At 48.2% G+C, this 25032-nt stretch overlaps 1 protein-coding gene across 3 annotated transcripts in view; it reads left to right on the forward strand.

Annotated features, from left to right (window-relative positions):
* Positions 1-25032, forward strand: part of exoc2 (exocyst complex component 2) — a 63302-nt gene that overhangs the window by 24834 nt on the left and 13436 nt on the right. For all 3 annotated transcript variants that reach the window (XM_056276048.1, XM_056276050.1, XM_056276049.1), the window contains exons 11-20: positions 2066-2184; positions 5533-5652; positions 5958-6082; positions 6300-6368; positions 8130-8287; positions 8603-8724; positions 9476-9537; positions 10169-10249; positions 10637-10696; positions 17237-17298. In XM_056276048.1, the coding sequence (XP_056132023.1) occupies positions 2066-2184; positions 5533-5652; positions 5958-6082; positions 6300-6368; positions 8130-8287; positions 8603-8724; positions 9476-9537; positions 10169-10249; positions 10637-10696; positions 17237-17298 (978 nt within the window). The remainder of the gene's footprint in view (positions 1-2065; positions 2185-5532; positions 5653-5957; positions 6083-6299; positions 6369-8129; positions 8288-8602; positions 8725-9475; positions 9538-10168; positions 10250-10636; positions 10697-17236; positions 17299-25032) is intronic.

The raw sequence follows: 25032 nt of genomic DNA on the forward strand, positions 1-25032 counted from the left end.
TGAGGAATGAAACTGTTGCATATTCTAGTTTGAGGCTGCACGGACGCTCCAGTACTTCCTGCCAGAGGGTAGGAGGGTGAAGTGGATGTGGGAAGGATGGAGTGGGGTGGGGTCCTTGCAGTTCCCATGCCAGACAGTGATATAGCTGGTTGGAATGCTCTCTGTGGTGCCTCTGTAGAATGTGGCGAGGATGGGTGGGGGGAGACTCACCTTCTTCAAACACCACAGGAAATGGAGACGCTGGTGGGCCTTCTTGGAGAGCAAAGTGTCATGTGAGGACCAGGAGAGGTCCTCTTTGATGTGCACTCCCAGGAACTTAGTGCTGCTGACTCCCTCCACATCCGTACCATCAATGGTCAGGGGGGTATGGTGGGCACTAGTCTTTCTAAAGTTGATGATTACCTCCTTAGTTTTCACTATGTTTAGGGAGCGTTTGTTGATTTTGCACCATGCCGCCACTTGGTCCACCTCCGCTCTGTATGGTGATTCATCATTGTTGCTGATGAGGCCTACCACTGTAGTGTCATCAGCAAATTGTATGATGAGGTCGGAGGTGGATGATGCTGTGCAGTCTTGAGTGAGCAGGGTGAACAGGAGCGGACTGAGCACACAGCTCTGTGGAGTGCTGGTGCTCAGTGTGATGGTCCTGGAGGTGATCCTGCTGATTTCGACTGACTGTGGCCTCCCCTTGAGGAAGTCCAGCACCCAGTTACAGAGGGAGATGTTAAGGCCCAGCTGGCTCAGCTTTCCGATCACTGAACAGTATCCTCACAACTGTTCTGTCTCTCCAGGTGGGACAGGGCAGGTTGAAGGGCAGAGGTTATGGCATCTTCTGTGGAGTGCTTAGTGCTATATGCAAACTGGAGGGGGCTCAGAGTAGAGGGGAGGCTGGACTTGATGTGCTTCATGACCAGCCTCTCGAAGCACTTTATGATGATGGGAGTCAGTGCAATGGGGTGATAGTCATTGTGGCAGGACACAGGGGACTTCTTTGGCACTGGTATGATAATACTAGACTTGAAACACTTGGGGATGACTGCCTGGGACAGCGAGATGTTGAAGATGTCAGCGAGGCCGTCTGCCAGCTGCTCAGTGTAGCTGCTGATGGCTCGAGTGCAGAACATGGTCAACCACTACGGAGGTAGTCTTTACCACCGACACGTTCAGTCTCTCGTACCATTGCTTAGAAGTCATTCAGTGCATCTGGGAGGGTGGGGGGGTTAAACAGGAGCACATCTTTCCATAATTAGTCTAATACTAATACTACAGGCATATACAGTCTTGTCTTATTCCACTCCCCGTGGTTTCCATGTGCCTCGTCATTTACTCGCACTTCATCTTGACCCATCTTCCTCTTTTTCCACTCTGCCTCTCACTTCCCTCTGGCTGTTTGCTAATTGCTGTCAGCTTCTTGTCCTCTCTTTCTTTCTGTTTCTGTTCTATATCATTCTCCTCTTTTCCCTCCATCCGTCTGTCCATCGGTAGTTGTGGTCTCTCCTGTGGTTTATTATGTTAAGCACGACCCGTCAGGAACAGGGAGAGCAGCTCTTGGGCATGCGGCCCGCCTTTCATCCTGCTACATCAGGCACGGCTCGCGGTGTCTACACACCTCCTTGTGGAGGATGAGGAGGTGTGTGTGTGTGTGTGTGTGTGTGTGTGTGTGTGTGTGTGAGCGCGCGCGCGCACATGTCTATCTGTCTGTCTGTCTGTCCGTCTCATGTGTGTCTGTCTATGTGCATGTGTGCATACTCGTGCTTTGCTGCCAGTTTTGAAGGGAGCTAATGAGGAACAAATAAGCATGCTCACAGAACGATGATGGTAAAGAAAACCAGACCACATCCCAGGGAGTGACTCATCCCTCAGTCCATAGATCACTGGGTGATGCCCAGGATGTAAACTTAGGAGAACAATTCATTCTGGGTGGGGATAGATGAAGAGGGTGTTTGAAGTGTTTGAAAAGGTCCAGGCACAACTGCCCCCATCATAAGTTATTTTGTTATTATAATTCTGATATAGAACTGCTCCATTTGTTAAGCTTGTGTTTGTGTGTATGGTGCATGCGCAGGTACCTGTCGGACCTGCATGCCCCAGGGGATCCAGCGTGGCAGTGCATCTACGCTCAGCACAAGTGGATCCTACAGCTGATGCAAAACTGCAAGGACGAGTTCATCAGTGGGCAGAGAGGTGAGTCATAAATACACAAATATAAACACACACATAAGCATACACATACACAGTTGAACGTAGTCATATTTACACAGACTGAGAAGCCCCTCTTTAGCATTTCCAGTCAGGCTGGTGGAGGTCAGGTTAATCCAAAGTAGACTTGGTGTAGAAAAGACCAGCTGCTTTTCTGCCCCCTCTCATTCCCTGCTCCCTTCTTAGCACGCTCTTTCAATCCCCACCCCCAGCCTTCCATTCCTCCTGTTCAGCTAGAGGCCTGTATGTTTATTTGCTCATGAATGTATGAATAAGATGAAAGTGAGGGTGCGTTGGCTTTGGATTTGGGTTTCAGGGCCTGACATGTTACTGCATTCAAGCACACTCGCACACATACACGTATGTGCAAAGAAACACACGGCTACACAGATGGATTGGAACAATTAACCCCAATTAAGCTGCTTCTCTGTTAAATCAGCCAGCAGGAAAAATGTGGATGTGAAACCGTCCACTCAGGAAGAACGATTCGCCTGCCGTTCTTACATGCACACAAAATTGTGCTCTTTAGCACGTAGAAGCGATTGTAGGCTATTCATACCGAGTGCATTGTGAGTGGGTGGCTGTTTCACGTAGTAGAGTTGGAACATAAACATGTCTAACGCAAAGGCTAACAGTAGTTTCCGGGGTTCAGGTTGATGGATCTGGTGTGTAGTGTGCTCCCTGCCTGTCTTTGGCTAAACACTATCTTGATTATCATGTCAGGGATGGCCCCTCTTATTCACAAAGGCATTCCAACACACACAAACATTAAAATGGATCACACATCATTTGTGTGTTCTTTGTGTACACACACACACACACACACACACACACACCATCCCATATGTACACAGGCAACTACATATGCACCAAAGAATGTACACACAAATACACACTTCTGTCCCCCATCCTCTCCTTTTTTCTGTGGCAGCTGTGTCCTGTCCCCTCTCCTGTTATACTGTACACTCCCGCCCCAACACAAACGCACACCTGGTAGCTATTTACCACAACCCCCATATCTATCTCTCGCTCTTTGCTGCTTACCTCTCCACAAAGTACCAAACCAGCGCTTCCTAAAAGGATGAACAACCCCTGAAAAAAATACCACATCCACCACTCACCCACCAGTACACCACCTCTCACAACCAGAACACCCCGAACTGGTACCTCACAACGATTCCCTTCTGCTTGCTGTCTCCTATTTCCTTTTTCTGTCACATCTGAAGTAATCCAAAGCCCATGTAACTCAGAAGGCCTGTTGTCTATGTGATTGTCAGGCTCACGTGGCAGGGATAACTGCTATGTAAAGAATTAGTAAAGTCTACAGTATAAGATGTAATTTTTTCTTTCACGTTGCTAACAGAATGCTTTGGTGCAGTTCTGAATAGTCCAGAGGTCTCTCTCCAGTGTAGTTATAATTCTGTTAAATTTCCCATAAACTGCCTTAAACATGAATTAGAACCATCCATCTTTGTTTGAACAAAAGCCAGAGTCAGAGTTTTGATGTGTTGTAGCTTAGCACCACGAGCTGCTTCCGAATGTCTAAATGCTCCCATCATTCGCATGTATCGCAGTCTGACTTTGGCCTGTCCAATTCTAAACTGTGGTCGCTCCGATTTCCTGAATAACGCTCTCCTTGCCAATGTCAATACAATTAGAAGCAAATTGTGTCTGTCGGAAAATGGCTTTGTAGGTGAACAACCATAAGGTTTCCAGCATTGATATATTGTCAGCCAACATGCAGTTGTGATTTTAGCCTCAACAGATTTCACTCTGATGAATATTAGGTATCCGTTCTTAAACCTGTGAATTATTATAGCTATTAGCATATTAATCAGGTATAACTACGGTTGTGTTTGAATATATGAATGTGAATGCTATTTGTGTTGGTTTGCCCTTGTATATTTGTTTTTTAGGAGACTATAGCATGAGAAAGATACAATGATAATGTGTGGATTAGCTGTGTTTAAACCGGGGAAGGTAAAGGGGCTGTGTGTGTGTTTAGATAGAAAGCAGGCGTGTGTGGTCGGGGTGGGTGACCCCCATGGGGAACAGGAAGTCCTCCGACCTGCAGAGGAGTGTCACACCCATAGAGGAAGTGAGCAGAGCTGACATAGAGACAATGTCTTCAGTGTGCACACACACACACACACACACACACACACAAAACCAACTGAAATGTTTTTCATACATTTAAATCTGTAAACTTGTAGCTCCAAACAACGTGGCATAATTAGCACATGGAACACACAAAGGAGTCGGGTATATTCACACTCGTACTGTAGGCTATACACACACACCGCATAAACACGTTCATTCTCGAGACATTGGGGGTTCACCCAACACCTGGGTCAACAGCAGTTCTTAGTCCTAAAAAAGAGCAAGAAACGTCCCTAAGAGTGGGAGACTGTGCTGTTGTATATGCTTTCTCTCTGTCTGTCTCTGTCCATCTCTTTCTCTGCTGGGAGAGAGAAGTGTCTGTGTAGTGGTTAATCTGACTCATTTTAAAGAGTCCTTACATTTGGAGGCAGAAGATCGGATTGTTGCGTGTGGTTATATCATTCAGTCATTTGCCTCTGAGCTTGGGGATTTCTCAACATTCACTCACACACCCACATACAAAAACAATTGTTTGTGACTAACTATTTTGCTCTATGTGTGTGTGTGTGTGTGAGATGTGTTTTGGAAATGTAGCTCATCCCTCTCCTTTCATTTACAGTAACAAACTGTAGGTGGCATGCACTGCATTGCAGATTTCTCTTTTTAAGTTTCATTTTCAGTGTTGTAAAAGTTTAATAACCCCCTCTCAGCATCTCATTGTTTCAGTTTCACTTAAATGTATAAACTTTCTCTTATAGTTTTCCAAAACCATTACCCTAAAATAATCATTTGAGAGGGATCAGGCTACAACTGAGGTCTTTTTTGCTGTCGTCCCACAACTGTTTATCGCCATCTAGTGGAGCATTGATGCCAGATCTGTAATTAGACCAGATCTAGATATTTTTGGTCATTCTTCACCGCTCGTTTGCACCCCCCAACCCCCCTCACTCCACACTCTGGAAACAATGGGACATTTTCTCAGCCACAGGTCAGTGGAGAAATGGATCAAAAGACAAATAAAGAAAGGACAAGCAGGGCAAGGGAGGTCTGTTTGGTGTGAAAGCCTACTGAGCTTATTGAGGAATGTGGCGTTATCAAAATTTGTTTATTTGATGATCTGATATCTGAAGTCTGTGTCTTTTGTGAGTTTATCCCTCTCTCTTGCTCTCTTTCTCTGTTTCTCTCTCTCTCTCTCTCTATCTATCTATCTCACTCATTCACTCACTCTCTCAGTGGGTGCTGGAGCCATACCTCTGGACCTGGACAGTGATACCCATTCATCAGCCCTCAGCAGGATCAGCCACTCAGCATCTCTGAAGAGAGGAGGTAGCCTGCGTACACCCCGCCCCAGCAGTGAGTACTACAGTAGCACCAGTCTGATCATTACCGTTTATATTCTCCAGCTCTATGCAAAGTATAGATAATGATTATTGTATTTAAACTCCTCCAGTGGCACCCCTCAGCCAGCTGTTTCAGCAAGCCAGCCTAAACCATGGCCTTTTAACACCCCCTTTACAGTTCAGCCATTTCTGATTGGTTTGATGGTTGGTTCTTTGGTATGTCTCTGTGTAATGTGTGTGTGTGTGTGTGTGTGTGTGTGTGTGTGTGTGTGTGTGTGTGTGTGTGTGTGTGTGTGTGTGTGTGTGTGTGTGTTAAAGCCTGGCACTTTGAGACCCCCCAACAGGTGCAGTTTGTAGAGAAGCTGTCAGATGTGGTGATTGGTCAGCTGCCTAACTTCTGGAAGCTTTGGATTTCCTATGTTAATGGTAGCCTCTTCAGTGAAGTGAGTATTGAGGCAAAAAGCTTAACCGAGTGTGGTGTCTGAGGTAGTCTTTTGTGAAGTTAAAGGAACAAACTGCTTATTGGCTGAATCCAGTTAAAAATAAAATGGCAACGTGCAATGCTAATAAAACTTCCAAGTGTGTGTTGACTGTATGCTGGCATTTTGAAGTAATTTATTCTTTACATTCTATATCTGTGTGCTGTTGCTTATTCTGTAGACAGGAGAAAAGTCTGGCCAGGTAGAGAAATCCAAGAAGAATGCCAGACAGAGACAGAATGACTTCAAGGTAGGGTGTAATTTGAGCATTTTATTTCAAATGAGTTAATTAATTTTGAAGCAATTCTCTATAGTTGCTTTTAACATATACAAACCCCAATTCCAATGAAGTTGGGACGCTGTGTAAAACGTGAATACAAACAGAATACAATGTCTTGCAAATCCTTTTCGACCTATATTCAATTGAATACACTACAAAGACAAGATATTTAATGTCCAAACTGATAAACTTTATTGTTTTTTGCAAATATTCACTCATTTTGAATTTGATGCCTGCAACACGTTCCAAAGAAGCTGGGACAGGGGCAACAAAAGACTGGGAAAGTTGAGGAATGCTCAAAAAACACCTGTTTGGAACATTCCACAGGTGAACAGGTTAATTGGAAACAGGGGAGTGTCATGATTGGGTATAAAAGGAGCATCCCCGAAAGGCTCAGTTGTTCACAAGCAAGGATGGGTTGAGGTTCACCACTTTGTGAACAACTGTGTGAGCAAATAGTCCAACAGTTTAAGAACAACGTTTCTCAACGTACAATTGCAAGGAATTTAGGGATTTCATCATCTCCAGTCCATAATATCATCAAAAGATTCAGAGAATCTGGAAAAATCTCTGCACGTAAGCGGCAAGGCCAAAAACCAACATTGAAGGCCCGTGACCTTCGATCCCTCAGGTGGCCCGGCATTAAAAACCGACATTCTGTAAAGGATATTACCACATGGGCTTAGGAACACTTCGGAAAACTATTGTCAGTTAACACAGTTCGTCGCTACATCTACAAGTGCAAGTTAAAACTCTACCATGCAAAGCGAAAGCCATATATCAACAACACCCAGAAACGCCACCGGCTTCTCTGGACCCGAGCACATCTGAGATGGACTGACGCAAAGTGGAAAAGTTTGCTGTGGTCTGACGAGTCCACATTTCAAATTGTTTTTGAAAATCATGGACGTTGTGTCCTCCGGGCTAAAGAGGAAAAGGACCATCCAGATTGTCATCAGTGCAAAGTTCAAAAGCCAGCATCTGTGATGGTATGGGGGTGTGTTAGTGCCCATGGCATCATGGGTAACTTGCACATCTGTGAAGGCACCATTAATGCTGAAAGGTACATACAGGTTTTGGAGCAACATATGCTGCCATCCAAGCAACGTCTTTTTCAGGGATGTCCCTGCTTATTTCAGCAAGACAGTGCCAAGCCACATTCTGCACGTGTTACAACAGTGTGGCTTCGTAGTAAAAGAGTGCAGGTACTAGACTGGCCTGCCTGCAGTCCAGACCTGTCTCCCATTGAAAATGTGTGGCGCATTATGAAGCGCAAAATACGACAATGGAGACCCCGGACTGCTGAGCAACTGAAGTCGTACATCAAGCAAGCATGGGAAAGAATTCCACCTACAAAGCTTCAACAATTAGTGTCCTCAGTTCCCAAACGCTTATTGAGGGTTGTTAAAAGGAAAGGTGATATAACACAGTGGTAAACATGCCCCTGTCCTAGATTGTTTGGAACGTGTTGCAGGCATCAAATTCAAAATGAGTGAATATTTGAAAAAAACAATAAAGTTTATGAGTTTGAACATTAAATATCTTGTCTTGGTAGTGTATTCAATTGAATATAGGTTGAAAAGGATTTGCAAAGCATTGTATTCTGTTTTTATTTACATTTTACACAACGTCCCAAATTCATTGGAATTGGGGTTTGTATATCATCTGATGGTGTGTGTGCGTGCGTGCGTGCGTGCGTGCGCTCGCACCTCTGGTTGTCTTTGTCCATAGAAAATGATTGAGGAGTTGACTCATCGGCTGGTGAAGCTTATCCGGGGGGCCCTCTTGCCTATTACCTTGCCACGGGGGGAAGTGAGCTTCTATGGGGGCTGGGAGAACAAGATGGAACTCACGGGCCCCTGGCTCACACAGGTCATACACACTGTCAGGTACTTGCCACTGTTTTTTTTTTTTTAATGCCTGTGATTAATTACATTTACACAACTAGCCCGTGTCTCACAAGCCTTTTCTAACTTGTCCACTTTGCCACCTCTGCTCTCATCTCTATCTATCTATCTATCTATCTATCTATCTATCTATCTATCTATCTATCTATCTATCTATCTATCTATCTATCTATCTATCTGTCTATCTGTCTATCTATCTATCTATCTATCTATCTATCTATCTATCTATCTATCTATCTATCTATCTATCTATCTACCCCCCACTGCCCCCCCCCCTTCTCTATCTCTACTTTGCAGGGGTTGCCATGAGGCTTTGTCTGCTTTAGAAATTCCCAATGATCTTCTTCAGATCATACAAGACCTGTTGCTGGACCTAAGAGTGCACTGCCTTGTGGTCTCCCTGCAACACACTACAGAAGGTGGGGGCTAGGTGGGAGTGCTTAGCAGAAAAAGAAGGGAGTGGGAAAGATAGCTCATGGTATGCCACGGTGTTTAGATTAACAAAGATGAAACTTGATAACTTTTCTCAAGTGTAAGATGATTTGCCAAGTGACAAGTGCCAGGACTTGTGTTTATATTTGGTGCATTTCAGCATAGATTGTCTTGGTGTTTTTGTTTAAAAATGCACAAAGAAATGAGCTGGGCTATAAATTGTGCATTTTCTATTGGTTTCGCTATAACTGATTAAACCTCAAAAGATCAGCGGAAGTAAATCAGACTGTTCAAGTATGGACTGGTATTGTGCATTTAATGTACATACTGTTCCTTGCTTACCTGGGTGGGAGGAGGGTGGTGATGTGGTCCCCAGACTGTCCCTGAATCTGAAGTAAAATCCAGGGTAGTTAAAGAGGAAGTAGAATAAGTTTAAAACTAAGAAGTGTTTGGTTTCAGGTACAGTTACATGTAGTTGGTCATTTTAATGATGCTTTTGTTTCACACTTCACTCAGCTTTATGGTAATGCCTAAGTGTGGTTACCATCTGAGCTAGAATTTGAAGTCTTTCCTAATTATAAATCGACACAGAATTACACTCACAATGTCCTCTTTGCCTCTGGCAATGTAACCACAGCTGTTTCATAATTAGAAAGACTTTTGCTTGTACTACAGTTAATAAAAACTTGAAGTCTTGGATGACTCGTTTGATTCATATGTATGTGTTTCTTTATCAAGATGTCCACAGACTTGCTGAGAAAGAGGATTGGGTTGTTGACAACGAGGGTCTCACCAGCCTGGTAAGGCCATTGTACCACATCAAACAACCCTGGCTACTTGAAAATGAAAAAGGCCAAGTCCACTCTGACACGGAACAGTTTCCCACTTATGTCAGACAAATCGAATTAAATTAAAGTGGCATCTGAAATTAGTTTGCTGTCCCGTATTATACTTTTTAACCTATCCATCTATGAATTCATAACTCAATATGTATTCAGTCAATCTCAAATATTAACTGCCATTGATTCCATATCAACCACCAGTGTTCAGGCTGTTTGACTTTTGTTTGGATCAATAGTGGGGTACCTATCTTTCTTTCTTTTTCTTTTTTTTCCTTTTTTTAAAGAACACTAGGTAGTCTTCTCATCCTCGCTCAGTTCTAGAGGGGGTTTATGCGGTTTCAGATTTAGTACTTAACCACTTAAAATCAAGGATCAAGATTTATTTTTGCTTAATTTTACACTGGACACAGAAAGCAGATTAGCAGGCTCTACGCTACCAGTGTGTAAGGATAAAAGTATGAACTGATATTGGTGTTCTGTGTACTGAAACTGGATAATACTGTACCTCTGTAAGCTATTTCTTTATGATAGACCTTTGCAGCATATCAGTGGAATGAATTGAATACATTTTATGTCTTGTCTTTTCTAGCCTGCTCAATTTGAACAGTGTGTAGTCCAGATGCTGCAGTCACTCAAAGAGCCCATGGAAACCAAACCGGGAGAGATCAATGTAAGATAATCTTGAGCAAATTTGCAAAATTAAACCATACAACCACTGCATCAAACTAGTTCTATAAAGCAGGCATATTCAGAATTCTTATTTACATGAATGCCACACCAGCACTGCCCTGCAAAGTTAAACAATAATAACTGAGTTGTGAACCAATGAAAGCTAGCCTCTGAGTGTAACTCTGGTCCCATGAATATATTGTTGGTGCAGAAGTAGTGGGTATATCAATAGCTTTTATGAGTATGATTTCTTGATGATGTGAAATATAAGCCCTAAGCACACTAAAGTAATTACTTCTGGTTGCTTATCTAGGGAAAAAGATCTGCCTTCTTTACCTAGGCATTTGTCTACTCTTGTCATAAGTGGCATATTGTGTTTTTCTTCCAGGTGCTGCAGTTAGAACAAGCCCAGGACCAGGCCTCTGAGCTCTGTGTGGCCATCATGAAGGTACTCTCCTCCTTATTCTCAACCCAGCACTCAAATTAGATACTTATGATCTTAGAAAAAAATGATATGGAGCACAGAAAAGAAAAATATTACCTTATTATTACAAACTTGATATTCTGAACAAACTCAAAGAAGCAAATTTCTGTCCATTTTTTTACAAAGCATACCACAGCACTGCATGAGCTCCAATGTTTGATGAAGGAACACAATTTGTCACCAATAATGTCAGAAGCAGGTCATAGAGTCTTCATTTCTACAATTCATCTGGCACATAGATGCCGAGTACATCTTTTTGTTGAATTTGAAGTAAATTAGTCAACTGTTGCTTTATGACGCTGCTGCACCAAGGGTTTGTGTTCAGCTTTATTGTTTTGTTATATTTCCCACTGAGCTTTTTCTGCTTTACTTCAGGTAAAGAAAAGCAAGTATATGTTGATTTTGTTACCTTTTATTTCCCCACTTTTCTCTACGGAGTGATTAAGTTAATGTTGTAGTGACCTACTTGCAGGTTAGATATTCACCATGCGGGCCAGAGACGGTCCCTTTAAGACAGTGCGCGGGGGTTAGCAAGGGGTATTCTGGGTAGACACGAGGCTGAGGTGTTGAGCAGAATGAACTGCTGACTTAGAGTGGTTGGAGGAAATAAATGACCCCACGGCTGTGTGGTCAAAAGGAGAAGTGCTCTCGTCTCCTTTCTTTCCTCCACATTGGTGTCCCTGACGTGAGCCATGGAGAATGAAGCTACCAGTGCAGCTGCAGTGACTAACACCGTCTCGCTCAAACTGCCCGACTTCTGGGAAATGACTGCGGCAGCATGGCTTGCTCACATCAAAGCCCAGTTCACTATTAGGAGCATCACCGCGGATGAGACCAAGTACCACTACATCGTGGCGGCACTCGGAACATCTACGGCGTCGCGGATATTGGGCCTGCCGCAAGCCCCGCCGCCCGTGGATAAATATGGTACAATTAAAAGACTCTTGCTGCAGGCTTTTGAGCTAGCAGAGGTGGAGTGGGTGGACTGGTTGTTTTCGCTGCAAGGCTTGGGAGACGGCAAGCCATCAGAGCTAATGGACAAAATGCTGAGTATGCTGGGTTTGTGCGACCCCGCCTTCCTTTTTGGCCAGCTGTTCCTCCATTAGTGCCCCTCGCACGTCCGTGCTGCCTTGGCCAGCTCCAATTTGTCCACCACCAGCAACTTTTAGGAGTTGTCCGCGGAGGCTGACAGGATTTTTCTCGCCAGCCGACAGCATTGTGCAGCCACTCTGCTGCCTGCCCACGCTCTTCCACCACCGCCGGTTGAGGCTGCGGGTATCGCCGCGGCAGCAGTTTCTCATCGGCAGCAAGACTCAGGGGGACTGTGCTTCTACAATGCTAGGTTTGGAACCAAAGCCAAGCAATGCCGTGCACCATGCACTTTCAGCAGGGCGGGAAAAGCCAGCGCCGGTGCTCAGTAGTAGCCCTGAGTGTTGGCCAGGAAGGCAGGCTGCTGTTTATTCAGGCGGTTGCTAGTTGATTCAGGATGCTCCGCTGTGCCAAGCATCCTGCCTGCGACACCAGTGGACGCGATTACCGATGGATTCGGCCCCCCTATGGATGCTGCTGACGGCACCCCTGTACGCACCTATGGCACGAGGTATGTGGAGGTGGTTTTTGGAGGTCGGTGGTTCAGCTGGGACTTTGTAATGGCGAAGTGGTCCATTGCCCTCCTGGGTGCAGATTTCCTGCATGCTTATGGACTGTTGGTAGATGTTAAAAACTGCCGCTTGATTGACGCCATCTCCTTCTGCACCTACCCATGTACGCTGGGGGAGGTGGGTCCCATCGGCTTGTCCAACATGATTGCCACCGGGGATGAATTTCAGCTTCTGCTTACTGAGTTTCCGGACCTCACAACGCCCATCTTCTCATCAGCAGTCACCAAGCATGGAGTGGAACACTACATCACCACCACAGGCCCCCCAGTCTACGCCCGTGCACGGCGCCTCGACCCAGCCAAGCCCGCCATCGCCAAGGAGGAGTTTGCCAACATGGAGCGCCTCGGCATCATGCGCTGCTCCGACAGTCCATGGGCCTCCCCCCTGCATATGGTCATGAAGGCTAACAGTGGCTGGCGCCCATGTGGTGATTACCGCCGCCTCAACAACGCCACGACGCCAGACCGCTACCCCGTCCTGCACATCCAGGACTTCTCCGTGCACTTGGCGGGGGCGGTCATCTTCCCCAAGGTCGACCTCGTGCGCGGATACCACCAGGTGCCGGTCCACCTGCAGGATGTGCTGAAGACAGCAGTAATCACGCCGTTCGGCCTGTTCGAGTTCCTGAGGATGCTGTTTGAGCTCAAGGGGGCTGCACAGACCTTTCAGCGGCTCATGGACTCTGTGCTGTGAGATATGCCGTTCCTGTTTGTTTACCTGGACGACATTCTCATGGCCAGTACGTCCGCAGCGGAGCACCTGGTCCACCTCCGGCAGCTGTTCGAACGGCTCAGCCAGCATGGGCTCATCATCAACCCGGCGAAGTGCCAGTTGGGCCTGCCAGCCATTGATTTCCTTGGTCACCAGGTTACAAAGGATGGAGCAACCCCCCTCCCTGACAAGGAGGACGCCGTCGCCGGGTTCCCATGCCCGAACACAGTGAAGTCCCTGCAGGAGTTCCTGGGCATGGTGAACTTTTACAACCGGTTCATTCCCCGGGTGGCTCATCTCATGCGTCCCCTGTATGAGGCTCTGAAGGGTAAGGACCCCAAGGGCCCAGTGGACTGGTCGGAAGAGAGAAACCGGGCATTTGAGGATGCTAAGGTGCGCTGGCTGACGCCGCCTTGTTGGCACACCTATCACCAACTGCCCCAGTAGCACTCACCACGGATGCCTCAGATTACATCGTGGGGGCAGTGTATGATCAGTGGGTGGGCGGAACCTGGCAGCCGCTTGCTTTTTTCAGCTGCCAGCTGCGCAGCAGTGAGAGGAAGTACAGTACCTTCGACCGCGAGCTTCTTGGCCTGTTTCTCGCCATCTGCCACTTCCGGTTCCTGCTGGAAGGCCGCCGGTTCTCTGTAGCTTTGTCCCAATTCAGGGTCTGCATCCTTTGGAGAATGCAGCCTTCGCGGTCTACGAAGCCGAATCCTCCGGAGGCTCCTCCGTATACCGCGTCAACGGTTGTTAAATGGGACGGTCTAGCCTTCGGTGGATTTCCCGGTTGCGTCACCTTATCCTTATGTCACGTCTCATTACTCTTGGAAGTTACTACTGAAAAATTATGGAGCCAGAGCTGCCGCTTTTGTTTTTTTTTAATTTGCTTCATGCTGGAGGAAGGGGAGATGTGCCGCCGCCGTAGCCGGCAGCTGATGTATATCCGGCAGAGAGAGGACCATGGAGAGGTAAACCTATTATTTTAACCTATGGTAATGTTATTATTAGATAGGTAGATGGATGATGTGGTGGACAGTGGAGACATGCACCCCCAAACAAACTCTGGGGACCGTCCTTGATGAGTCCCACTGGCAGCCAGAAGACACCAGGGTCTTTCTTGTGGCATTCCATCCAGCCCAGCAGCACCGCCAGGGACTCCTGCTCAGCTAATCATGTTAATTATATGTAATTTTAAATATGTAATTTGTAAATAGCTATTTTGTTTCTAATTTGTAAATAGTTGGAAATTTTAAGACTGTCGCTTAATTATTGATTATAACAAAAGAAAAATATTAGTCCTTTGTTGTCCGTGAAATGTTTGTTAACCCTTTTATAAATGGTTGTACTTTAGTTGTAAATAGTAAAAAGAATAGATAACACATATAACAAAGTAACAATATTTTAATTTATAAAACATCCAACATTTTGCACAATAAACTTATTCATATCAATTAATACACACACAAAAAACAAAAATAAATCAACGCCTCTCTATCATCCTCTCGAGCAGGGAGAAGAGCCTCTCCATCCAACAGCAGGGAGAAGAGCCTCTCCATCTAACGTCGCGTATTTTAAAGGAAATTTTGAGGTTTTAAGGTCCCCTGAAGTTTAACATATCTGGCGTTAGATGTTCAAATGAGTAGAAACCCAATACTTACATTTATAAGTGAAATCTTGCTTGGTGCTTTGAATAGACATTCGTCCACCATCCATTATTTTTTTTATTTTTTTTGTGTGTGGGGAGAACGGGCGGAGCAGCAGCGCGCAAAGAATCTTGGGATATGGAAGTCCGCGAAGGATAGTAGCAGTGCATCCTTCGAAAAGAGGGAAAAGAAGGCCGCATTTGTGGGCTGCATCTGACGGAGCCTACGAATTGGGACAGCCTTCGCGCAGCACTATGACGTAATTGGCCGAAGAATGCACCCTCCGAAGGATGCAGACCCTGAATTGGGACACAGCATGTGTTTGTGGACCACAAGCCACTGACATTCGCCATGGCCAAAGCCACCGAGCCATGGTCTGGGTACCGGCAGCGCCAGCTCTCTTACATCTCAGAGTTCACCACTGACATCCGGCACCTCGCTGGCAAGGAGAACTTCGTCGCCAACTGCCTCTCCCGGGCGATGTTGGGGGCCGTCCACTTGGGACTGGACTACGCAGCCATGACTGCAGACCAGGCCGCTGACACAGAAGTGCAGGCCTACCAGACTGCTGACATCGGGCTGCAGTTGAAGGATGTGGTGTTCGACGACGCCGGAGCCACGCTTCTCTGTGACATCTCCATGGGTCAGCCCCGGCCCATGGTGCCCATGGGCTGGCGGCGACGGGTTTTTGACGCCATCCATGGCCTTTCACACCTAGGCATGAAGGCGTCAATGAAGTTGGTGGGGGCTAAGTTCATGTGGCATGTCCTCAGGAAGGACGTCAAGGACTGGGCAGGCACCTGTGTGGCGTGTCAGCATTCCAAGGTTCACCGCCACACCAAGGCACCCCTGGCGCTGTTCTCAGTGCCTGGAAGGTGTTTTGATCATGTCAATATGGACCTAGTAGGACCCCATCCCTCCTCCTGTGGTTTCACTCATCTCCTCATCATGGTGGACAGGACCGCTAGGTGGCCAGAGGCTATTCCGTTGTCAACCACCACGTCTGCTGAGCTGGCCCGGGCGTTCATCGGGTCCTGGGTAGCCCGGTTTGGCACGCCATCTGATCTCACTTCTGACCGGGGCCCGCAGTTCACATCCGAGCTCTGGACTGCAGTCACTGAAAGCCTAAGGGTGAAGCTGCACCGCACCACGATGTACAATCCGCAGGGCAACGGTTTACGTGAGCGATTTCATCGTTCTATGAAGGCCGCTCTTCGGGCCAGCCTTACAGACAGTAGCTGGGTCGACCGGCTCCCATGGGTCATGCTTGGCCTGCGGACTGCCGCTAAGGAAGACCTCCAGTCCTCATCAGCCGGGCTGGTTTACGGCCAGCCACTGCGGGTCCCGGGAGAATTTCTCCCAGACGACGCGGCACCCTGGTCTGCTGTCCGCCAACGGGCTGTGTTCCAGGAAGCTGCCAGCATTTTCACTCCAGTCCCAACTTCGCGGCACGACCTCCCTCAGTCTTACATCCCCAAGGACCTGCAGTCGGCCGGGTACGTTGTCATCCGGCATGACACCCACCGTACCCCCCTGTGCCCCCCCCCACGGTGGCCCCTTCTGTGTCCTGGCAACGAGGACTAAGAACTTTGTTGTGGATGTTGGTGGTAAGCAGGAATGGGTCTCAGGGTGGACCGCCTCAAGCCGGCTCAGCTGGACTTGGACAGGCCAGTTCAACTGGCCCAGCCCCCTCGGCGTGGATGCCCCCCTGCCCCTACACCCGTCAAGAAGATCCGTTTTGGCCACATTAGTCGTCCCCTGCCACGTTGATTTTTTTTTTCTTTCTTTTTGTCATGGTGAATTCTGGGGGGGGCGTCTGTAATGACCTACTTGCAGGTTAGATATTCACCATGCAGGCCAGAGACGGTCCCTTTAAGACAATGGGCGGGGATTAGCAAGGGGTATTGTGGGTAGACACAAGGATGAGGTTTTGAGCAGAATGAACTGCTGACTTAGAGTGGTTGGAGGAAATAAACGACCCCACGGCTGTGTGGTCAAAAGGAGAAGAGGTCTCGTCTCCTTTCTTTCATCCTCCACAATGTCACAATTAATCCATTGGTCATTTTCACTGACCTTTGGTCATTTTTTATTTTTCAGGTGTGTTTTGACTTAGCATTCTTAGTTGAATTGAGTGAGTTGAATTGAGTGAGTCTCAGCCACTGAAGTTTATTTTATATTTTTTGGTTTCTATTTCAATTGTGTTGCCTGTGTAATTTGGTCAATTTGGCATGTATTTAGTCATTATAAGTGAAAATTAAAATTATATTAACATGTAACTTTTAGTCCTGTGTCTGCCTCTGACCATCTTCTTTGACCCTTTGACTGAGGTATCTCATAAACCTTCAGGTCCATATCTGTCTGTACAGAAATAAGTCAAGTTCATCATAAAAATATGATATGAGTCAAGCACTTTTATTTCTACCTAATTGTATACTGAAGTCTCTTCCTCACAAAACCTGATTAGTGTGTTCATGCATTCAATTTAGGTTTTCATCAACTGTTTGGAGCATCTCAGCACTAAAACAGGCGAAGACATTGACACTTCACAGTAAGCATCTGGACATGTGTGTTTTTTTGTGCATTTATACTCAATTAGTGTATTTGTGAATATGTGTCTTGAGGTTTCCTATCCATCACCCCAGTTCTGTAATAACAGGAGTGACCTATCTCACTATCGTGAATGCTCTGTGTTATCCTCAGAACTTCCATATAGCTACTCCAGACAGTATTGGCTGGCAGTCATGATGGTTGCGTCCTACTGCTGTAGTGCACAGCCAAGCAAGCCATGCTGGTATAGCACCAAAATCTGCAACCTTGGAAAATTTTGACCAGCAAGTGAACGTTTTCTGCGTGTTCAGAACCCCATTCATTGCAAAGGAAATTCTGGGATTTGCTGTATCGGAACGAATTGTTGTGACCACCATGTCACCAAATCCATTGTTGGGCTGTTAAGCTAGGCATGCAAATTGGCAGTTGTGAGGAGTTTTTTTTCTCTTTAACAATTTTTATTGATTTTCACAATACATTTTCATGCACATACACATAAATATATATGTAACTATATAACCATAAATGCACTATACCCAATCCATATACACAGATCGTACATATATCTTGCCATACATATTACTCATAATACACACATACATATAGAAAAGGGAGGAAGGAAAATAAACAGGCAACCACTAAAAAAAACGGGGGGGGGGGTTCTCTGCTGTCTCAATCTATCTCTAATCTTCCTTATTGAGTGGGATTTGTAAGATCGTGTAATACTCGAAAAAGGGGGTCCGAATCTTCATAAACTTTTGTATAGAGCCTTGACAGGTGTATCTGATTTTCTCAAGTTTCAAAAACTGCATAATGTCTTTAATCCATCTGGAAAAATTAGGTGATGCTCGTTGCTTCCATGAGAGAACAATGAGACGTCTAGCAAGCAAGGAGGTAAATACTATAATTACATGTGCTTTACCTTTAAGGGTACGAGTTTCGGGAGCAAAACCAAATAGGGCACATATGGAGTTAGGAGGAATGTCTTTTTGAAACGTCTTGCTATAAGCATTAAAAATACTGGTCCAAAATGTGTTAAGGTTAGGGCATGACCAGAACATATGTGTGTGATCTGCTCGTTGACTTTTACAGCGAGGACAGGAAGGGTCTGCATTAGGAAAAATGTTGGCCAGTCTAGCATTGGTCAAATGTGCTCTCAAAACAACCTTTTGTTGTATTAAGCTGTGTCTTGCACATGGTGAGGAGGTTTAGGCCAAGCGCAGCCTCCCAGTCATCATCCGTCATTTCCCCTCTAAGGTCCTCTTCCCAAAGTCTCCTAACAACTTGCAATGAATGAGCAGAGATATTACTTATTCTGTCATAAAGAATTGATATCAAGCCTTAGCAGTGTGGGGATAAAGAAAGAATGTGATCGATTGTATTGTTTGTTGGCAAATTTGGAAAAGAAATGATGTTTTTCTGGGCCAATGTCAGAGTTGGATATATCTGAAAAAGTGAGATTTTGGCAGATTGTACATTTGGGAAAGTCGTGTAAATGAACCGAATTTTCCATCAATGTATAAATTAGAAAGTGACTTAATTCCCTTTGAGAACCAAACTCCAAAGGTAGAATCAGAGAGTCAAGGCGGGAAATTGTAATTATTTTGGATAGGGGAAAGTACTGATGTTGTATGCAACTTAGAATGTCTCCTAAATTGTGACCAAATCTAACTGAATGGCACACTATTGGGTTGGAAGAATATTGGTTTTGAGGAGGGGGTGAGGAGGCACAAATTAAGGAGTGTAAATGAAATGGCTGGAAGCGTGTTGTATTTGTACCCAGACCTCACAGCTGTCTGTCACACATTCCCCCATCCAGGATAATATTTTCTTGATGTTACAAGCCCAATAATAATAAATGAAATTAGGTAGAGTAAGGCCAGCGAGCTTTTTAGGTCTCTGCAGCGCGCTTCTTCTAATTCCGTGTGGTTTACCGTTCCAAATAAACGGAAGTTCTATTATCGCTACTCCGTAGTGCTATATTTACATATTGCCCTCTGACCTCGCCTCTGACGACGCTAGGCTCTGAAATTCACCCCTCTTCTGACAGCATCCCCTAAGCCCCGCCCACAACTGCACTTCACATGCGTCACCACATCACTCGTCAGTTCGACTAGAGCCTCCTTCAAGGGAAGACGTGTCGCGCTGAGCTCTGTTGCGGGTTTTTTTCTTCATTGCTTGCTAGCTTAGCTATTTTCTCTATTTTGACAATAGTGCAGTTTTCGCCGTCACTATGGCTGGTGTTAACGTCGACGTCGATGTTCTTTTCGCCGAGTTTTATAGTTGTTGCCACAGGAAGAAGGACGCTGGCGATTTCCATCCTTTTTGCAGCGACTATCCTAGCATGGCTCATGTTCGGGAGACTGCAGCTAGCTTAGAGGCGCCACCATGCATGGTGTGCGCTTCATGGCCGCTCAGTCGACGGACGCGCTGGGTTTCACACGCCTTTTCCACTCAGGTTGGTGCCGGTGTGATCGAGATCCCTCCCCGGCCGGGCTCGTTGGTTTCTGCTGTGCTACCTGGGAGCCAGGACCACATGTGCCCACCGGCGGTTCCGCAGGCTGCTACTCAAGATGGCGGATCTTACTCCTACCAAGTCCCTGAGGAAGGGTCCGAGGAGGAGGCAAAGTTCGACGACTTTTTCCCTTTTTTCCTTGAGAGGGCCTTGGCTTCGACGGGGACCACAAGGGTTGCCCCAGTCCATGCCTCGGTGACGCCCGGAATGGATCAGGCGTTCTCTGCCTCGGTGGAGGTGCGCAAGACCATAAGCACATTCCGCCCTTCCCCCCCATCACGGAGTCCATCAAAGCCACATGGCCGGAACCAGAGAAGGTGCGCTCCACTGTTAAAGTGAACACCAAGAGCCACCTGACGGTTGCCGGCTGGTCTCCTGCTTCTATGCCGCCCCCCACTGTGGAGAAATTTCTTTTTCCCCGGCTCTACCCGGGTAAGCTACGCGAACCGGAGAGCAAGGAGGCGGCGATGAAGATAAAACATCCCTCGCCAGACATAGCGTCCATGGATGACCACGCGCGCCAAATCTGGTTCGGTGTTCCCCGCTCCGCAGCGGCCATCTCCACAGCTGGTCTGGCAGCTGGTCATCTGGCGCGGGCGGTGGACAGTGAGAGCCAGGGGGATGACGCCACCGATGCCTCACGCCTGGACGAGGCTTGGAGGGCTTCTCAGATCATCGGCACGTTCCTCCGTGATGCCGCGGTGAACCTGGGTGCGGCTCTGTCCTCCTCAGTCCTGCTGAGGCGCGAGTTCTGGACGAAGGACTGTCGCTTGGAGGACGGGGTCGTTAAGATGATCCGCAAGCTCCCCATCAGCACGCACGGCCTTTTCGGTGTGGATGAGCCAGCACTGGAAAAGATCCGTCACGACCTGGCCAACGCGGAGCTGTTGGCTAAGACCTTCAAAGAGAAGGGTCCCGCGCAGCCTCCGGCACGCGCTCAAGGCTCTCCGAAGCCCCAGCCGCAGGGGGGGCGAGGTCGAGCCTCGAAGCGCCGCAAGAACTACGACAAGAGCCAGTCGGCTGGCCCCGCGCCAGCCCCTGGGGCTCACAGTCAGTCCCACCACGCTGGCGGAGGCGGCGCGGGTGGTCCTCAGCCTGACGTGAAGCGGAAGTACGAGCACCAGACCAGGGGTGCCAGCTCGGGAGATCCGCGCCGCCGCTGACGGTGCGCGACAGACCCCCACACCCCCTGTTCGAACATTGCAGATATTGATGTTATGGCCACTGGTGGCAAGGTTTTACCATGCAATGAGGGGAACATGTTGATGAATAAAGATTTCAGTTCTGCATTTTATCCTTCGTGTTCCTCGTCTGTAGATTATTCTACGGTGGGTGGTCTGTCATATAATGTTGGTGATGTCGATGCTACTTTTATTCCACACGCATATGGCGTAGTGAGTAATGTTGTGTCACATGCCACCGGACTCTGCAAGCAAGTCAGAAGAAACGAAGATGTTCCAGATATGGCAACGGGTTCACTAGCTTCACAGGGTGTAGGCTATGTGAATTATACCGCTGAGATCAGTTCTGTTTCGAACCGTACACAAGGTTATGGGTTGTTGAACTCTGTATCTATGTCTGTCTCGGATAATCATGAGCTGTCAGATGGGAATGAAATTAATTTATCCCATCAGACAGGCGTCCAGAGTTACGCGCTGGGTTTTCCCGTGCGTAAAGCAGGGTTACCGGAGCGCATGACTCGCTGTCTGTGGCCAGTCGGAGAGGGTGCTGGGCGCGCGCATGCTGATGCTGATTTTTCCGCGCTCCCACCTTCTGTTGGGCAAAATCCTGCACATATTCGCTCCCCATATGGGACGCGGTCCGCCGTGGGAGCGTCTCAACACTTCCGTGGAGAGCTCGGAGGTTGGACCGGAATGGCAGCGATACAGCCTATTTCTCGACAGCCAGACACAACGCGTCCCGCGCCCTCTGTCTCCCCATTACGCACGCTGGCAGGCGCTGCCGGGGGTACCAGAGTGGATCCTCCGGACGGTCAGGCATGGGCACGAGATTCGGTTCGAGCAGGGTCCTCCCTCTTACACGGGCATACGTCAGACGCTGATCCATTCACCTGCCGAAGCAGAGGTGTTGCGGCAGGAAATATTGGAGATTCTGTCCAAAGACGCGATACAGGTGGTGGAGAGAGGCACAGAGGAAATAGGGGTTTATTCGAGATATTTTCTCGTGCCCAAGAAGTCGGGGGGCATGCGGCCGATTCTAGATCTGAAATGGTTCAATACTTGGGTGCGCAAAGAATCATTCCACATGCTGACGGTCCCCCAGCTCCTAGCCATGATATCGAGCGGAGCCTGGTTCACATCTGTGGACCTCAAGGACGCATATGTCGATGTCCCGATAGTGGGTCACCACTGGAAATATCTCAGGTTCGCGTTTCAGGGAACGTGTTACGAGTACAAAGTCCTCCCGTTCGGCTACAGTTTGGCCCCACGGGTCTTTTCGATGTGCGTCAAGGCGGCTCTCACTCCGCTATTCGCTCAGGGTTACGTTATAGCCTACTACTTGGACGATCTGCTTCTGATAGCCCCAGATCACCGGCTGGCTATGGAACGCACAAGTCGCCTGGTCTCGCACCTGTCGGACCTGGGTCTCACGGTAAACTGGAAGAAGAGCGCTCCCTGGCCGTCACGCGAAACCACCTATCTGGGATTAGCGTTGGACTCAGGGAGGATGCTGGCTTCCGTCTCGGAGGAGCGGTGGCAGGGGTTAGAGAGGTCCTTCTTGCCAGTTTTGCCCCGGGCCGGTCGGTGACAGTAGGTCAACTGCGTCGGCTCCTCGGCATCATGTCCTCTGCTCACCAGGTGGTGCCTCTGGGTCTGCTTTTTATGAGGAGACTCCAGTGTTGGCTTATTCGAGAGGGCCGGTTCCGCCGGCTGCGCCAATGGCGCAGGTTAGTGGTCCCGGAGGGGGTGAGCTTGGACCTGAATCACTGGGCAGAGGCCTGCAGATCCAGGGTTGGAGTTCCCCTCGGACCCAGATCGGAGGAGTTGATTCTATTCACGGACGCATCCCTGGGAGGTTGGGGTGCGATCTGTGGCCACGGCACCGTCAGAGGAGTATGGCCCGTGAGTCACAATGCGCACATCAACACGCTGGAGCTGGAGGCAGTGCTGTTGGTGGTGCGTCATTTCGCTCCTCTCCTACGACCTCGACACATTTTGGTCAGGTCGGACAGTACCACTACGGTGGCGTATATCAACAGGCAGGGCGGGACGCGGTCGGCTGCGTGCCGTGCGTTAGCCTACGACCTGTGGAGTTGGGTGCATCAGAACGCGCAGTCCATTCGGGCAGTTCATGTGCCTGGCAGCCAGAACGAGGCAGCGGACATCATGTCGCGCGGCGGGCCCAGCGGGGACGACTGGTCCCTCAATCCTCTTATCGTGGAGATGGTCTGGGCGAGGTTCGGAGTGGCGCAGGTGGACTTTTTTGCGTCCAAGAGGAACGCCAAATGCGCACGATGGTATTCGCTCTGCCCGAGCGACAACCCGCCTATGGGGGTGAATGCGCTGGGCATCGAGCCGTGGCCACGCGAGCTGGTCTATGCTTTTCCCCCTCTGGGTCTGATACCGGCGGTGGGGGAACGGATCAGATGCACGGGCGCGTCGGTTATCCTGGTGGCTCCCAACAACCCAGGCGCGCCGTGGTTTCCGAACATGGTTTCCATGGTGCGCGCGCCACAGTTCCTCCTCCCGATGTGGCTGGACGCTCTGACACAGGCAGACGGGATTATCCAACAGGAGCCCCTTCTAGCGGGGTTCCAACTGGCTGCCTGGCTTCTGAGAGGGCCAGGCTGAGAGAGGAGGGCTTTGATGAGGCCACGGTGGCCACTATACAAGCCGCGCGCGCTCCGTGCACATCGGCGCAATACGACTCCAAGTGGAGAGTTTTTGCTAGGTGGTGCGTGGGAGAGGGCGTGGAACCTCTGTCTGCATCCTTGGCCCACGTTGCGGGGTTCTTGGAATACAAGAGATCGACTGACAATTTAGCCTACGAAACGATCAAGGGGTACTTGGCAGCGATCTCAGCCTTTATGCCTAGGCTGGGTGGCGACACTGTCTTCCCTCACCCCCGTATGGTGGCGTTCCTCAAGGGGGTGAGGAACAGGCAGGGTGTTCGGAACGACCGCACGGCCACTTGGGATTTATCCCTAGTTCTGTCGGCGTTGTGTTGTGCGCCATTCGAGCCTTTGGAATCGGCTGACGTTAAGTGGCTGTCGGCCAAGGTGGCGCTCCTGCTGGCCCTGGTGTCTTTGGGTAGGGTCAGCGAACTGTGCGCGCTCTCCACGGAGGGCATCGAATTTGCCGCGGACAGTTCAAAGGTGATAGTCTACCCGAATCCGTCGTTTCGTCCGAAACATGTCACCAAGCGTTACCAGCGGGTGCCATTGGTGTTATCGGCCTTTTATCCCTCTCCCTCTTCGGAGGAGGAGAGGAGGCTCCATCTCCTCTGCCCGGTTCGTGCGCTACGGGTTTACCTGGAGCGCACTGGTCCTTTCAGAAAGACTAAACAGGTCCTTGTCTGCTACGGGGCGACGGGCAGGAAAGGAGAGGCGATGTCTAGCCAGAGACTTTCTCATTGGATTTGCTCCGGGATCTCCCAAGCCTATGTGGGGGCTGGTAGAGAAGTACCCAGGTTTAAAGCGCACTCCACGAGGGGCACAGGGGATGCTGTCGCATGAGCGGTGAATTTCAGAGCCTAGCGTCGCCAGAGGCGAGGTCAGAGGGCAATATGTAAATATAGCACTACTCCGTAGCTCATAGAACCTAGGTTCTCTACAGAACCAGGAGTTATTCTCTTCTCTAATGAATAAAAAAAAAGAAGACTTCTTGATCAGAATTGGGATATTTTGGAATAGGTAAGTCAATTTTGGTAATATAATCATTTTAATAAGATTGACTCATCCAACTATGGACAGCGGGAGCTTCATCCATCCAGCCATAATTTGTTTACTTTTTTTCAAATAAAATACCAAAATTCTTGGTGAAAAGAGCTGAAAAAGTGCGTGTGATTTCAACCCCAAGATAGTTAAAACTGTTTTCGACTATCTTGAATAGGAAATGTGAGATAGGAATTAGGGTAGCTGCAGTTGTGAGGTAGTTTAAGCTTTCTTGTTAAAAAGAGATTTTGGAATGATGAGTGACACTGCATCAACTCCTTGTAACAGGAAGAAATTAGTTCCTCCCTGATACAAGCATTAAGACT

Source organism: Lampris incognitus, chromosome 3, assembly GCF_029633865.1.
Source record: "Lampris incognitus isolate fLamInc1 chromosome 3, fLamInc1.hap2, whole genome shotgun sequence".
Classification (NCBI taxonomy): Eukaryota; Metazoa; Chordata; class Actinopteri; order Lampriformes; family Lampridae; genus Lampris; species Lampris incognitus.